The sequence below is a fragment of the Neoarius graeffei genome, chromosome 28 (genome assembly GCF_027579695.1).
Source record: "Neoarius graeffei isolate fNeoGra1 chromosome 28, fNeoGra1.pri, whole genome shotgun sequence".
Classification (NCBI taxonomy): Eukaryota; Metazoa; Chordata; class Actinopteri; order Siluriformes; family Ariidae; genus Neoarius; species Neoarius graeffei.
Genome location: NC_083596.1, coordinates 19,026,157 through 19,041,578, shown reverse-complemented (window position 1 = coordinate 19,041,578; position 15,422 = coordinate 19,026,157). Strand labels below are relative to the sequence as shown.

The following is a 15,422-nucleotide window of genomic DNA, read 5'->3' as shown; positions in this document are numbered from 1 at the left end:
TAAAGATGAAGAATGTAAACAAGCCGACGAAATGACAGGAGTGATTTGTGAAAAATGCAATAATAATTGTTCTTGAAAAATTTTTAAAAAGATACGTTCTTACCATGCGGCACGGTGGTGTAGTGGTTAGCGCTGTCGCCTCACAGCAAGAATGTCCTGGGTTCGAGCCCCGGGGCCGGCGAGGGCCTTTCTGTGTGGAGTTTGCATGTTCTCCCCGTGTCTGCGTGGGTTTCCTCCGGGTGCTCCGGTTTCCCCCACAGTCCAAAGACATGCAGGTTAGGTTAACTGGTGACTCTAAATTGACCGTAGGTGTGAATGTGAGTGTGAATGGTTGTCTGTGTCTATGTGTCAGCCCTGTGATGACCTGGCGACTTGTCCAGGGTGTACCCCGCCTTTCGCCCGTAGTCAGCTGGGATAGGCTCCAGCTTGCCTGCGACCCTGTAGAAGGATAAAGCGGCTAGAGATAATGAGATGAGATGAATGAGACGTTCTTACCATCAAATGCTTTCATTCTGTATTTTGTTGCTTTTTTTTGTATTTTTGGGGGTTTTGTTTTCGAGTAGTTCTTATTTCGTCCTCGGTTGGTTCAGCAGCACGCGCCGCCATTTTGTTTTTCTCTCCTCGTGATATATGAGCTGATATCCTAGTAGTAGAGTAGCCAATCGGAGAGCGCGATTGCTCATATCCAGTGAATGTGGATATTCTGTAATAATAAAATATGTTCAATGGGTGATATATCTGTAGGCATGAATATGCAGACCATGGAAGAACTTGGTATTTTTTGAGCTGTCAGGAATCCTTGTGACATGGGGCCATGCATTATTGTGCTGAAAGTTGAGGTGATGCGAGTGGAGGAATGGTAGAGGTGTGACGATTAATCGATCCCCGGTCTATCGATCCATTTCAATCCGCGATTCAAAAATCGATTAAAATTTAATGACAATTCGCTAACAATACCTCATTTCGTCCCCATAGATGCATAAGAAATTTCAACAAACGGCATAATTTTAATATTAAAAATTCGATTCGGTATCCGGAGCGGTACATGGGCGCAGCTATGTTTGTGGTTGCGATAACAATCTCATGAGATCACGCGTTGCTTTGTGAAAAATGTGGCGGACGATTTGGAATTCCTGAAGCCACCGGCTTTTAAAAGCCCAGTTTGGCGGCATTTCTTACTGTCTCGTGACAGAAAACAAGTGTTGTGTAAGCTGTGCGAGTCTAAGTTTCCTCATCATGGCAATAAATTATTGCTATCTCAGAACTTCAGTGTCTTATGTACTCTCTGGACAATGAATATTGTGTCTCAAGAGGTTGTATTCACTTTAACACAAGTGACTGTATTTTTGTGTTTTAAAAGATTGAGACAAAAGTCATGAAGGTTTCATTGCTTTTTTGTTGCTTAGTGTTTTGCAGTTTGAAAATTAAAATGTGCCAAAAATGACTGAACTGTGATGCGTTCATAGTTACGTTCGAAGTCAATGGAGTGACTGGAGTCTGAATAAAGACTACAAAGGCAACACTACTTGTTTTTTTTTTGTCTTTATGGCTCTACATTTCTTGGCTGACAGTTAACAGAATATTGACAGTGATTTGCATCAGTTATAAAATACTCACTCTCACACTCACTATCCGTTTTGAGTCAGTTGACACGTCAGACGTGTGTATGACTAGCAGTCTTCAGCAGAGCTCTCCATTCAGCACGGTCTTGAGTTGCCTCCTCTGCAATATTCCATAGCTTCAGGTCAGCACGGACAGATTCTTTCCAGCTTTTTCAAGGTTGGCCACGGTTGTTTGCTCCTTCAACTTCCAAGGTAGTGCATCTGTTGATCCAAGAATTACTGCGTTGGACGTGTCCAAACCAACGATTGCATCTGAGGACAGTGTCAAGGGGACGGAGGTTCAGCATGTGCAGAAGAGAAGACGTGCTGATTCGTATTCCTCTTTTGACATTGCACATCCATAAAAGCATTACGATCAAGCCGTTATTGGTCATCTCTTTGGAGTGCCCAACATTCAGAACCGTATAACATGGTGCTATGCACACAACTGCTGTATAGTTGACCACGGGTATGAAGTGAGACAGCTTTGCAGGTTAACAATGGCAGCAGCTCTCTAAACTTTCCTCAAGCAGAACGAGTTCTGATAATCGTTGTCAGTTCACAACCACCTCCTGGACAGATACCATCACCAAGGTATACGAAGCTATCGACGACCTCTAGTTTGTTACCTGCCAACATTACCTCACTGCATGGTCTTGCATCAATCGGCCGAGCTCCTCCGAGACAACGCTGACACTTGTAATCTGGGTTTTCAACTAATCTCCCCTGCACACCAGAACATCTTTTGTGTACCCACATTTTGCAACCACTACAGAAAATTGAATTCTGGCCAACCCCTTTTCTGCACACACCACAAGGGTATTTTCCAGAGATTCTCAGTGTGTTTAGGTTATTACCAGAGATCATGACTTTGGTCTTCCCCATGTTGACTTTCAGGCCCTTTTCCTCAAGACCAACCTTCAAGCGGTTCAGCTTCTCAAGTAGTTCATCCAAGGATTCTGCGATTATGACCAGGTCATCCACATAAAGTATCTCCCAAGGACAACCAACCCAAAACTCTCTTGATAAGGCCTCTAACACAATTATAAACAACAGGGGGCTCAAAACAGATCCTTGATGGACCCCAACCTTCACCTCGAACTCTTCACTGAGTGAGTTGTTGACCCACACCCAACTCTTTGCACCAGTGTACATGGCTTGTACCAGTTTGACAATCCATTCAGGCATCCCAACCACCCGCATCGCCCATCATAGCACTCTTCGGAGAACCCTATCAAACGCCTTTTCAAGGGCTACAAATGCTAAGTACAAATGTTTTTGCTTGGCCAAATACTTTTCTTGTAGCTGTCTGAGGATGAAAATAGCATCAGCGGTACCTCGTCCTGGGCGAAACCCAAACTGCATTTCATCATTGTTGACATAACCTCTGATGATTTTCTCCACCACTCTCTCAATGATCTTAAGTACCTGTTCTGTAAGCTTCAGGCCGCTGTAGTTGCCTCGAATCAATGCATCACCTTTGATGATGATGATGATGATGATGATGATGCCCTTTATTGTCACTAGTCACATGTACCAGCGAAATTAGCCATCAACCTGTCCGTACATATACAACATACAATTGACATAGGGTAGACAGGACAGGAAGACAGGGATAAAGATAAAAAGGAAACACAACATGAGGAGAAATAAGGAAAAAAAGAACACCCCCCCCACTATGCTCCTGTCAGGAGTACAGTGTGGGAACATTTAAAAAAACCTTTGCATAAGCACACAACAACACAAGTACACTTTAAACACGGGACTTAAGGGGGGAATCAGGGGTAAGGGGGGGGGAGGGACGAGGTAATCCAGCGCAAGCAAGCAGCCGTCCGCTCCTGCAGCCATGAAGGCGCTGGTCATGCACCCGCTTGTCACACTGGGGGTAAAAATGGCGACCGCGGAGAGTTAGAGAGGAATGCGAGGAATGAGAGTGTCTCCCGGCAGTGACTTTCAGGGGGAAATGTTGCCTCAGCAACGGCCTAAACCGAGGCCGGTGCTGTCTCGGGGCGCCGAATGTCGATAAGATATGAATTGTTTGGTCTTTCCAGACGCAGCACGTCCACACCGTTCATCCATATCTGTCCATTCTATTCAAATTGATCTCCGAAAAATGTATTCCTTGCAAAGCTGAAAGCTGCTCCGAGATAACAACCATTTTGTGGTTAAAGTTCTGAATGTCCACAGTCTAAGTGCCAACAGCTTTGCCCACCATTCCAATCATATCGGGCAGCTTTGTGGGGCTTTGAACAGCTGTCACCATTGTCTGATTTCCTCGATATACCAGGACAATGCCTAATCCAATCAGCAAAAGTCCTGTAATCATGGTTCCGAATAGGTAGATATCTTCAGTGTCCTCCACAGAAAGAATCGCCAGCTTTACCTTTAAACAGACTAAAATAGAGGACAAAAAAATGTGAATCGTGATTCAAATCGAATCGGAAGGTGAAAATCGTGACTCGAATTGAATCGCAAAAAAAAACGAATCGTCGCACCTCTAACGAACGGTACCGTAATTGACCTCAGGATCTTATGGTATTTTTTTTCCATGCATTCAAATTGCCGTTAAGTGCCAAAACCCCATCACCACCACGGGCCACTCTGTTCAAAACACTGACATCAGCAAAACTCTTACCCACACAATGCTATGCACACTGCCTGCCATCTGTCTGGTACATCTGAATTCAGGATTCAACTGCGAAGAGGATTGTTCTAGAGCGCCAGAAGCCATCAGAAATGAACTCTTGCCCACTGTAATGATACCCAATATAAAAATCATTTTAAAGCTTTAAAAAGTCATTTTCATGATTCAGAAGCTTTTAATCATTTTCATGCTTTTGCATAAATTTGCTTTGGGCCAGTGAGTGAGTACTTTTGTGTGCTTGTGTTTCACAGTCATGGACAAAAATAGCATCTGAATGAAGGTCTACATAAAAAAGATGGCTCTCGGCTTGTAATCATATAATCAGTATAATCAACAGTTATGATAAGCTACCAGAAAAGCCCTCAAATGTGATTTTGTTTTGCAGTTCAGTTCACTTTCAACAATAAATGTAATTTGCAAATTAGTTTCCTTTCTCTACCGTGACTTATTTTTGTTTCTCTCTTCTTCTTCTTTTGTGTTTAATTGCTTACATGCGTGTATCACACTCTTTCGGTGGTAATTACTCATTGTGAGCACCTGCTTGGAGAGAGCTGGGCCATTTTTGGGAGCAAATGGTTGAATATGAAAAATCAAACATGCTGCAGGGAAATACACTCGATCACAGGTGTTCATCAGCATGTGAATGGCTGAAGTATCACAGTGTCACTCTGTCTGAGTGTTTTAATACCAATCACCTCTCTGCCCTTCAGTCTTTCCAGCTCTTTCTGTTGTTCTCTTCCGTCAAATTATTGTCTTTGTCTCATCTCATCTCATTATCTGTAGCCGCTTTATCCTGTCCCACAGGGTCGCAGGCAAGCTGGAGCCTATCCCAGCTGACTACGGGCGAAAGGCGGGGTACACCCTGGACAAGTCGCCAGGTCATCACAGGGCTGACACATAGACACAGACAACCATTCACACTCACATTCACACCTACGGTCAATTTAGAGTCACCAGTTAACCTAACCTGCATGTCTTTGGACTGTGGGGGAAACCGGAGCACCCGGAGGAAACCCACGCGGACACGGGGAGAACATGCAAACTCCACACAGAAAGGCCCTCGCCGGCCACGGGGCTCGAACCCGGACCTTCTTGGTGTGAGGTGACAGCGCTAACCACTACACCACCGTACCGCCCATTGTCTTTGTCATTTAATTATTTTCAATTTTACTGTCTGGTGTAATTTTCTTCCTCGTTGTTGCTTTCCTCGATTATTATTATTATTATTATTATTATTATTATTATTATTATACATAACTGTATAGATAAGAGATAGTGTTGCCAAGTCCATAGTGTTGGGTTTTGGGATATGTGTTTTGTTTTATCTTCTACAGGTTTGTGGTTGGACATTTTGCATAAGATTGTTGGGATTGTGCAAGGGACCCCAGAGATGGGTGAAGCACGAGTGGGTGGGGCACCCTGGTATGGGAGAAGTATGGCTGGAGGGTGCGTGAGGGATGCCTGTGTGTGCGCAAAGCACACGGGTGCACCTCCTGAAGGGGAGGGCAGTGTCACGGAGTGCCCGTCACTACAGTTGAGTAATTGCTCTGATGGCCTTGCCAACGAGCCTGGCTCTTTTGTGTTGGGGTCAGGGTGCAGGTTTGGGATCCTGTAGACCTGGGTTCAAGGTAGGATAAGGTGACTGTTCTCTTGCTTTGCTACAGATGGTGTCAGGAGTGGGATGGCTTGCTGGGAGGCCATTGGAGGTGTGCCCTGTATGTGAGCCATACAAAGGACCCCCAGGATAGGTGGCCCCTGTGTGAGGGACCCCAGAGATGGGTGAAGCACGAGTGGGTGGGGCACTCTGGTATGGGAGAAGTATGGCTGGAGGGTGCGTGAGGGACGCCTGTGTGTGTGAAGCGCATGGGTGCGCCTCCCGAAGGGGAGGGCAGTGTGACGGAGTGCTCATCACTACAGTTGAGTATGTGCTCTGGTGTCCTGTAGACCTGGGTTCAAGGCAGGATAAGGTGACTGTTCTCTTGCTTTGCTACAGTCATTTAATTATTTTCAATTTTACTGTCTGGTGTAATTTTCTTCCCGATTGTTGCTTTCCTCAATTATTATTAGTAGTATACGTAACTGTCTAGATAAGAGACGGTGTTGCCAAGTCCATAGTGTTGGGTTTTGGGATGTGTGTTTTGTTTTGGTTTGTGGTTGGGCATTTTGCATAAGATTTGCCCAGTGCAAAACAGTGATCTTGTGTTTTTACATCCATTTCTGTGAGGATTTGGAAGCATGTTTGGAACCATTATCATACTGGTATATAATTTATACCAAAGTCTTAATCTTCTAGCAAAGAGGCTTGCATTTAATGTTTGTTGGCATTTAGTAGAAATCATGATGCTGCTAATTTTCAAGCCGCTGGATCACCACTAATTTTGGTCTCATCTGAACGCAACACATGGCTCCAGTTATAGTTTCAGTTGTGTTTCATGAAGCACAGAACTTACTATTTGAAAACTGTGATGGGTCCTCTTCTTGGTGAATGCTCAAGTGTTTCAATAATACCAACTACACAATATGGCCATAGGGATGTGGACATTTGTGCACAAAACCAGGTCCATGAAGACGTGGTCTGCCAATGTCTGAGTGGAAGAACCCAAGTGTTCTGCACAGAGCCCTGACCTCAACCCCACTGTTATAGCTTTAGGGTGAACTGGAATGCCGACGGCAGCCCAGGTCTCCTCACCTGACATCAGTGCCTGACCTCACTAGGACAGATCCCTACAGCCACGCTCTAAATTCTAGTGGAAAGCCTTCTCAGAAGAGTGGAGGTCATTATAACAGTGAATGAGGGCTAAATCTGGAATGGGATGCTCAAAAAGCACTTATGGGTTTGATGGGTAGATGTTCACAAACTTTTGAGCATAAGTGTATCTTTAAATCCTTGACCTGATTCGTACTTTTTTTTGGGGGGGGGGGGGGGGTCATGTCCTATATGGGTGGTGTAGTGGTTAGTGCTGTTACCTCACAGCAAGAAGGTCCGGGTTCGAGCCCCGTGGCCGGCGAGGGCCTTTCTGTGCGAAGTTTGCATGTTGTCCCCGTGGGTTTTCTCCGGGTGCTCCGGTTTCCCCCACAGTCCAAAGACATGCAGGTTAGGTTAACTGGTGACTCTAAATTGACCGTAGGTGTGAGTGTGAATGGTTGTCTGTGTCTATGTGTCAGCCCTGTGATGACCTGGCGACTTGTCCAGGGTGTACCCCGCCTTTCGCCCATAGTCAGCTGGGATAGGCTCCAGCTTGCCTGTGACCCTGTAGAACAGGATAAAGCGGCTACAGATAATGAGATGAGATATCCTATATGCCTGTCTGTACTAGAGTTATGATGGAATTAGGTGCATCAGATATTGTAACCACAGTAAAGGCACATGAAGTACAAATATTAGGCTACTTTTACAGTTTGACTGCATTGTTATGCATCAGTGAACTTCTTGACTCATTCTCATAGTTTGTGTATGACAATGTACGCTGCTTGGGCAAAAAAAGTTGGGCACACTATTTCATTGGACCACCGTTAGCTAAAGCATAATCAAAATTACGGCACACGTTCACCATCGCATCATTTCAACAAGCTTATGCAACATTACAATGTTTATTTCCATCCAGAGTTGCATAAAGATTTCACCAAGATTGATGATGGGACAGTCAAACCACCCTGTAAAGTCTTCTCCATTTACATTTGTAAAGATTTGAGAAAAAAATAATAGCCTATTAACTAAATTATTATTTTTATTACAAATGAAAATGTGGAGGCCTCCGTCAGTCGTATTCGACTATGGGCACGTCTCATCAGTTGCTATTGAAGCATCTTCGGCGGTGGCTGAAGAGCCCGATCCTGGACTGGCAGGCACGGTTGCAGATGTCGCAGACAAAGGTGGCATCGGTGCGTGGGATCATACGCCTTTCTTTCCTTCGGGTCCGCTTGTCCTCAGCAGCATTAGCGAGCTTTTCTTCAAGCGTGGTTTGCTGTTTCACTGCACCCCTCCAATTGCTGCGGTCAGCCGCCAGCTCTTCCCAGGAGTTTATATAGATGTCCAAAGCCTTCAGGTCCCACTTGCAGACATCCTTGTATCGCAGTTGGGGGCGGCCAGTGTTCCTTTTGCCAGCCGCGAGTTCACCGTAGAGGATGTCCTGCGGTATGTAACCATCCTCCATGCGTCGTACGTGACCCAGCCAACGCAAGCGGCGTTGCCTGAGGAGGGTAACCATACAAAAATGAAAATATTAATAACAAATAGGCCTTTTCTTCATAAACGTTTATGAACATTTGTACTACCTATAACTGCTTCTTTTTCTTTAGCTTTAGACAGTCTGTAAAAAGAGCGCTCTGATTTCTTGTTAAATCTATTTGTACAGTCAATCGCACACCTGCTCTTTCCCATTTTAGACCTGTTTTTTGTGTGAGTTTTTGTGGCATTAGAGCTCTGTTACTTCTGCTTACCGTGAAGTCATGGGCATTCCTGCTGTTGGACGTTTTTGTGCCCTCTGCTGTCTAAAGAACACAATTACAGTTCAGGAAAACGAAGAGATTACGCAGTCTGATAATAATCGTAATTTGTTTATTATTTCATTGATTCGAATCCTCATAAACGTGTAGTGCGGGTTATCGTCACATGATATATTTGTACCTGCCTATTAGTTAGTTCTCGTAATCGACGACCTGTGCATTAACATATAAAAAAAATACAAAGCAAGCTAGGGGCGGCACGGTGGTGTAGTGGTTAGCGCTGTCGCCTCACAGCAAGAAGGTCCGGGTTTGAGCCCCGTGGCCGGCAAGGGCCTTTCTGTGCGGAGTTTGCATGTTCTCCCCGTGTCCGCGTGGGTTTCCTCCGGGTGCTCCGGTTTCCCCCACAGTCCAGAGACATGCAGGTTAGGTTAACTGGTGACTCTAAATTGACCGTAGGTGTGAATGTGAGTGTGAATGGTTGTCTGTGTGTCAGCCCTGTGATGACCTGGCGACTTGTCCAGGGTGTATCCCGCCTTTCGCCCGTAGTCAGCTGGGATAGGCTCCAGCTTGCCTGCGACCCTGTAGGACAGGATAAAGCGGCTAGAGATAATGAGATGAGATGAGACAAAGCAAGCTAATGTCACGTAATTGTGCACATTACATGCATATAAACATCATTTTTTCCTTAATTACAACGGTGTTACTGTCTGAATAGGCCTGTCATGTAAAGCCCTACTTTAAAGCATTTTATTTGATTATTATTAGTAAGTAATAGTACGCTATTTGAGACACAGTTCACCTCTTTCTCTCCCAAGAGCTCTTCACTGCAGCCTCTTTTTTTTTTTTTTTTTTATAATGTCTCCCCCTCCCCAAACTGGGAAGTGCTGTATTCATGCCTGTGGTGTACTGGCCCAGTTGCATCACAACTAGACTATTTTTTATTCATTGACTGAATGTTTGTATCTGTTCCGCATCCAGCATACTTTCTATTTATGTAAGTCCTCATTAGACAGATCTCACATTTTTGCGTTTTTGCGATCGAGAATTCCTCGGCGTAGCGTGCATATTTTGCAGAGATTTCACAGCGTTCTGTGCCACCGTTTATCAGAATCATATGCATCTCCAGCATGTGCGTTCTTAGAACCAAGAACCATCTTCCTCTCTGAGTTCTTGGTATCTTTTTAAAGTCTTGCAGTCGCACACACGTTTTAATTTCCTTTTTTGTTTGTTGGCTTCTGCACTGCTGAACCTGCACCTCTGTGTGCAGAAACCTCACTGGATCAGAGTCCTGTCAGTCAGCTCTCTCGGAGTGTTTACTCAACTCCCATTCTCTCTCCTTCCCTTTTTTTTCTCCGTCTATCTCTCTGTCCCTCCTTTTCCTCCCAGGTGTCTGTCTGAGCTGCCAGGGAAACACCAGAGGTCCCAGCTGCGCGGAATGTAAACCAAACTTCTACCGAGAGCGCGGCTCCAGCCCGAGCAAGTCGTGCTTGCCTTGCCCCTGCTCCAGCGTCACCTCTTCAGGAAACTGCACGCTCGGTGAGTCCTTGCTCGAACTCCTGACATTAGCCGAGCATAGCGTTAACTTAGCCTGCTAGCGAGCTGCTGTGTGAGTCCAGGCTCTGAGATCTAGCATGATTTGTGTGTGCGCTACTGATTACATGTATACGTCATGCCATTCTGGTGTGTTATCTGTTCATGCAGCGGAATTTTCATTCGAGCTTTGAAACGGGTGCATTTCTGTTAAACTGAGCAGAGCATTGGGTTTGTTGTTGTTGTTGTTGTTTTCTTTTGAGAAGAAGAAGCCTCCACCAGGTATGTTTATGAATTATGAAGGCAGGAAGATGGACGCTCACGTTCGGACTTGTTTAGACTCAGCTGACTCTCCTTTTCAGTTGTTGTGTTTTTTTACCACTTCATTTTTACTTCCGTTTTCGTCTGTTTATTGTTGGAGCTCCTACCTGTTTTTATCTCTCGCTCGCTCTCTCTTTTTTTTCATTTCACCTGTGCGTACTGTTTGTTATCAAGACGGACATTCTTGTGGTTTTTATGTTCCTCTCTCCCCTTCTCTCTCTTTCTTGCTCGCTCACTCTGAGTGGGTGCATTCTATGCTGACAGCAGCGTTCTCAGGCATCTACGTACAGGTACAGACCTGTGAGCGGAAACCCCACAAGCCAGCGAAAGGGCAGGGGCTTGTACAGTGTGTTCATTTTCACATTCAGTCATACCGAAACCGTGCACTGTGCTAACAGAAGGAAGAGCCATGTGCCTGCAGACACGTTTCAGGATGAGCTATATGACTGCATGGTGTCAAAATACAACACTGTGTGCGTGCGTATGTACGTTTGTATATATACACACTACCATTCAAAAGTTTGGGGTCACTTTGAAATGTCCTTATTTTTGAAAGAAAAGCACTGTTTTTTTCAATGCAGATCACTTTAAACTAATCAGAAATCCACTCTATACATTGCTAATGTGGTAAATGACTATTCTAGCTGCAAATGTCTGGTTTTTGGTGCAATATCTCCATAGGTGTATAGAGGCCCATTTCCAGCAACTCTCACTCCAGTGTTCTAATGGTACAATGTGTTTGCTCATTGCCTCAGAAGGCTAATGGATGATTAGAAAACCCTTGTACAATCATGTTAGCACAGCTGAAAACAGTTTAGCTCTTTAGAGAAGCTATAAAACTGACCTTCCTTTGAGCAGATTGAGTTTCTGGAGCATCACATTAATTTGTGGGGTCGATTAAATGCTCAAAATGGGCAGAAAAATGTCTCGACTATATTTTCTATTCATTTTACAACTTATGGTGGTAAATAAAAGTGTGACTTTTCATGGAAAACACAAAATTGTCTGGGTGACCCCAAACTTTTGAACGGTAGTGTACGTACAGTTAGGTCCATTTGGGCACTGACACAAATTTTGTTTTTTTACCTGTTTACTGAAACATATTCAAGTTATAGTTATATAATGGACATTGACATAAAGTCCAGACTTTCAGCTTTCATTTGAGGGTATCCACATTAAAATTGGATGAAGGGTTTAGGAGTTTCAGCTCTTTAACATGTGCCACCCTGTTTTTAAAGGGACCAAAAGTAATTGGACAATTGACTCAAAGGCTATTTCATGGGCAGGTGTGGGCAATTCGTTCATTATGTCATTCTTAATTAAGCAGATAAAAGGCCTGGAGTTGATTTGAGGTGTGGTGCTTGCATTTGGAAGATTTTGCTGTGAAGAAAACATGCGGTCAAAGGAGCTCTCCATGCAGGTGAAACAAGCCATCCTTAAGCTGCGAAACCAGAAAAAACCCATCCGAGAAATTGCTACAATATTAGGAGTGGCAAAATCTACAGTTTGGTACATCCTGAGAAAGAAAGCACTGGTGAACTCATCAGTGCAAAAAGACCTGGACGCCCACAGAAGACAACAGTGGTGGACGATCACAGAATAATTTCCATGGTGAAGAGAAACCCCTTCACAACAGCCAACCAAGTGAACAACACTCTCCAGGAGGTAGGTGTATCAATATCCAAATCTACCATAAAGAGAAGACTACATGAAAGTAAATACAGAGGGATCACTGCACGGTGCAAGCCACTCATAAGCCTCAAGAATAAAAAGGCTAGATTGGACTTGGCTAAAAAACATCTAAAAAAGCCAGCACAGTTCTGGAAGAACATTCTCTGGACAGATGAAACCAAGATCAACCTCTACCAGAATGATGGAAAGAAAAAAGTATGGCGAAGGCGTGGTACAGCTCATGATCCAAAGCATACCACATCATCTGTAAAACACGGTGGAGGCAGTATGATGGCTTGGGCATGCATGGCTGCCAGTGGCACTGGGTCACTAGTGTTTATTGATGTGACACAGGACAGAAGCAGCCGGATGAATTCTGAGGTATTCAGAGACATACTGTGTGCTCAAATCCAGCCAAATGCAGCCAAACTGATTGGTCGGCGTTTCATAATACAGATGGACAATGACCCAAAACATAAAGCCAAAGCAACCCAGGAGTTTATTAAAGCAAAGAAGTGGAATATTCTTGAATGGCCAAGTCAGTCACCTGATCTCAACCCAATTGAGCATGCATTTCACTTGTTAAAGACTAAACTTCAGACAGAAAGGCCCACAAACAAACAGCAACTGAAAACCGGTGCAGTAAAGGCCTGGCAGAGCATTAAAAAGGAGGAAACACAGCGTCTGGTGATGTCCATGAGTTCAAGACTTCAGGCAGTCATTGCCAACAAAGGGTTTTCAACCAAGTATTAGAAATGAATATTTTATTTACAATTATTTAATTTGTCCAGTTACTTTTGAGCCCCTGAAATGAAGGGATTGTGTTTAAAAAATGCTTTAGTTCCTCACATTTTTATGCAATCATTTTGTTCAACCCACTGAATTAAAAGCTGAAAGTCTGAACTTCAACTGCATCTGAATTGTTTTGTTCAAAATTCATTGTGGTAATGTACAGAACCAAAACTAGAAAAATGTTGTCTCTGTCCAAATATTTATGGACCTAACTGTACATGTATATAAAGGTCTCCATCCAAAAGGAAATGTAGACAGACAAAACCCAGAAGTTTTTTTTCTTAAAAGACATTCACTATGAGCACCAGATATCGCCATTTCCACTGCAACATGTCCACATCAGTGCTTTTAATCGCAGCTGTGATTCTTGCCTTCAGGTTATGGAATGAAAATGAGAAAACTTAAAGTTAAACTTAATGTTTCCGCGTAAAACGGAGCAGCGCTCCTCCTTGGCTTTTTTTAATATTAGATAAAAGTTGTAAAGATGTTTTTCAGGCGCCCTGTATATTTGGTTGAAATGAATTTCTAAGATGAATGTAAATACTCACTCAAGTTAATTCCCATGTGTACATTTTTTTTTTTTTTGAAGTATCCTATTTTTAACATGTAGAGTCGCGGCTACAATTATCGACGCCTTAACGATCTTTTGGCCGTTGCAAAAGTAGAAAAGACTTTCAGTACGTAAATTGTGCATGAATAATTACTCAAACTTCCACTGGAAAAAAAAAAAGAGAGTTGATTCCTGATTACTTCGCGTATCAGATCATGTGACACTGTTCCACAATTATTGACACCTTTGTCCAGAGTTCCACAATTATCAACATCCAGATGATTATTTATAAAAAAAAATAATCAGTATGTTGTATTAAATTAACAAAACATATTTTTTATTTCAAATTTGTTTTATATAGACAAAATAACTTTTATATAAATATATCAATGTCGGTGCTTACGTAAATGAGGAAGTAATTTTAATGTTTGCAAACAAATGAACTGATAATGTTGAACCTCATCTCATTATCTGTAGCCGCTTTATCCTGTTCTACAGGGTCGCAGGCAAGCTGGAGCCTATCCCAGCTGACTACGGGCGAAAGGCGGGGTACACCCTGGACAAGTCGCCAGGTCATCACAGGGCTGACACATAGACACAGACAACCATTCACACTCACATTCACACCTACGGTCAATTTAGAGTCACCAGTTAACCTAACCTGCATGTCTTTGGACTGTGGGGGAAACCGGAGCACCCGGAGGAAACCCACGCGGACACGGGGAGAACATGCAAACTCCACACAGAAAGGCCCTTGCCGGCCACGGGGCTCGAACCCGGACCTTATTGCTGTGAGGCGACAGCGCTAACCACTACACCACCGTGCCGCCCCACTCTCTACCCACTTTCTAAATATTTTCGTAGATCACATTTTGTTAATCATTCATTGTTGTTTGTATTAATTTCTAGTTGTGTAGTTTACTAATAAATGTCAACAGGCAATCGACATTGTAACCGCATGTCACATGTCACTCCTCGAACCAAAATATAAAATGTCTACTGATATTATAATATGTGGTCGATATTTACAACAAACTGCAAAAAGAAAAAAGAAAAAATTCTGAATGGAATAGAAAAATCTGAATATTTCAAGCATGTAATTTTTTATTTGCTCGGAATTTAATTCTGGTCTAATTCTATTTATTGCAATCGGATCCCAAATACTCTATAAACCTTCCATTCTGTTATGAATCAGAAAAAAAAATATTATAAATCACAGCACTTTTATTTTTTTAAAGTATTTCATCTACTTCAACAATGTTACACAAAGATCGATCCATAACAGTTGTGAACGTCACTTAATTCCACAGCGTGTCGATAATGGTGGACACCGGTGAAAGTGATCACTATTATCGACACCTCGCGTGACTTCTCAAACAGATACAAAACAGCGACTGTCAAATGAAAGAGTAAGAAACAAAGTAGGTTTCGACAAGGAGATCATGAAATATCGGTGAATTTGAGAAGTAAAAACACGTCCATGATCTTTCCACCATGCTTACCTGCGACGATAACGTCCGGGTTCTCCTTAAATTGTTGATCGTGCTAAAAAAATTTCCATCTCAGGTAACGAGCTGTCATCAATCGACAAGCTCAAAGGGCGAGGCGGGTCTTCAGGTTGATTAATTAACCAATAATAACTGTTGGAACTGAAACGCAGGTTTGTAAAATTTGTTTTTTATTGGTAAATCTGAAACGGTGTCGATAATTATGGACTGTCGATAATTGTAGCCGCCGCTCTAGTTTTACATGTAAAAAGTTAAGCATTATTTCCCCCAAACGAGTGTTTTTTATTGAAACTTGATTTGCTGTGCCTGTTTGGGAAGTTTAAGAAAGGTCTCCTGGCTGTATCATCCGAAACACTAAC

At 43.2% G+C, this 15,422-nt stretch overlaps 1 protein-coding gene across 1 annotated transcript in view; it reads left to right on the top strand.

Annotated features, from left to right (window-relative positions):
* si:dkey-220k22.1 (multiple epidermal growth factor-like domains protein 9) overlaps positions 1 to 15,422 on the top strand; it is a 306,189-nt gene that overhangs the window by 236,646 nt on the left and 54,121 nt on the right. Inside the window, exon 4 of the mRNA XM_060912493.1 lies at positions 10,078 to 10,227. Within this exon, the coding sequence (XP_060768476.1) occupies positions 10,078 to 10,227 (150 nt within the window). The remainder of the gene's footprint in view (positions 1 to 10,077; positions 10,228 to 15,422) is intronic.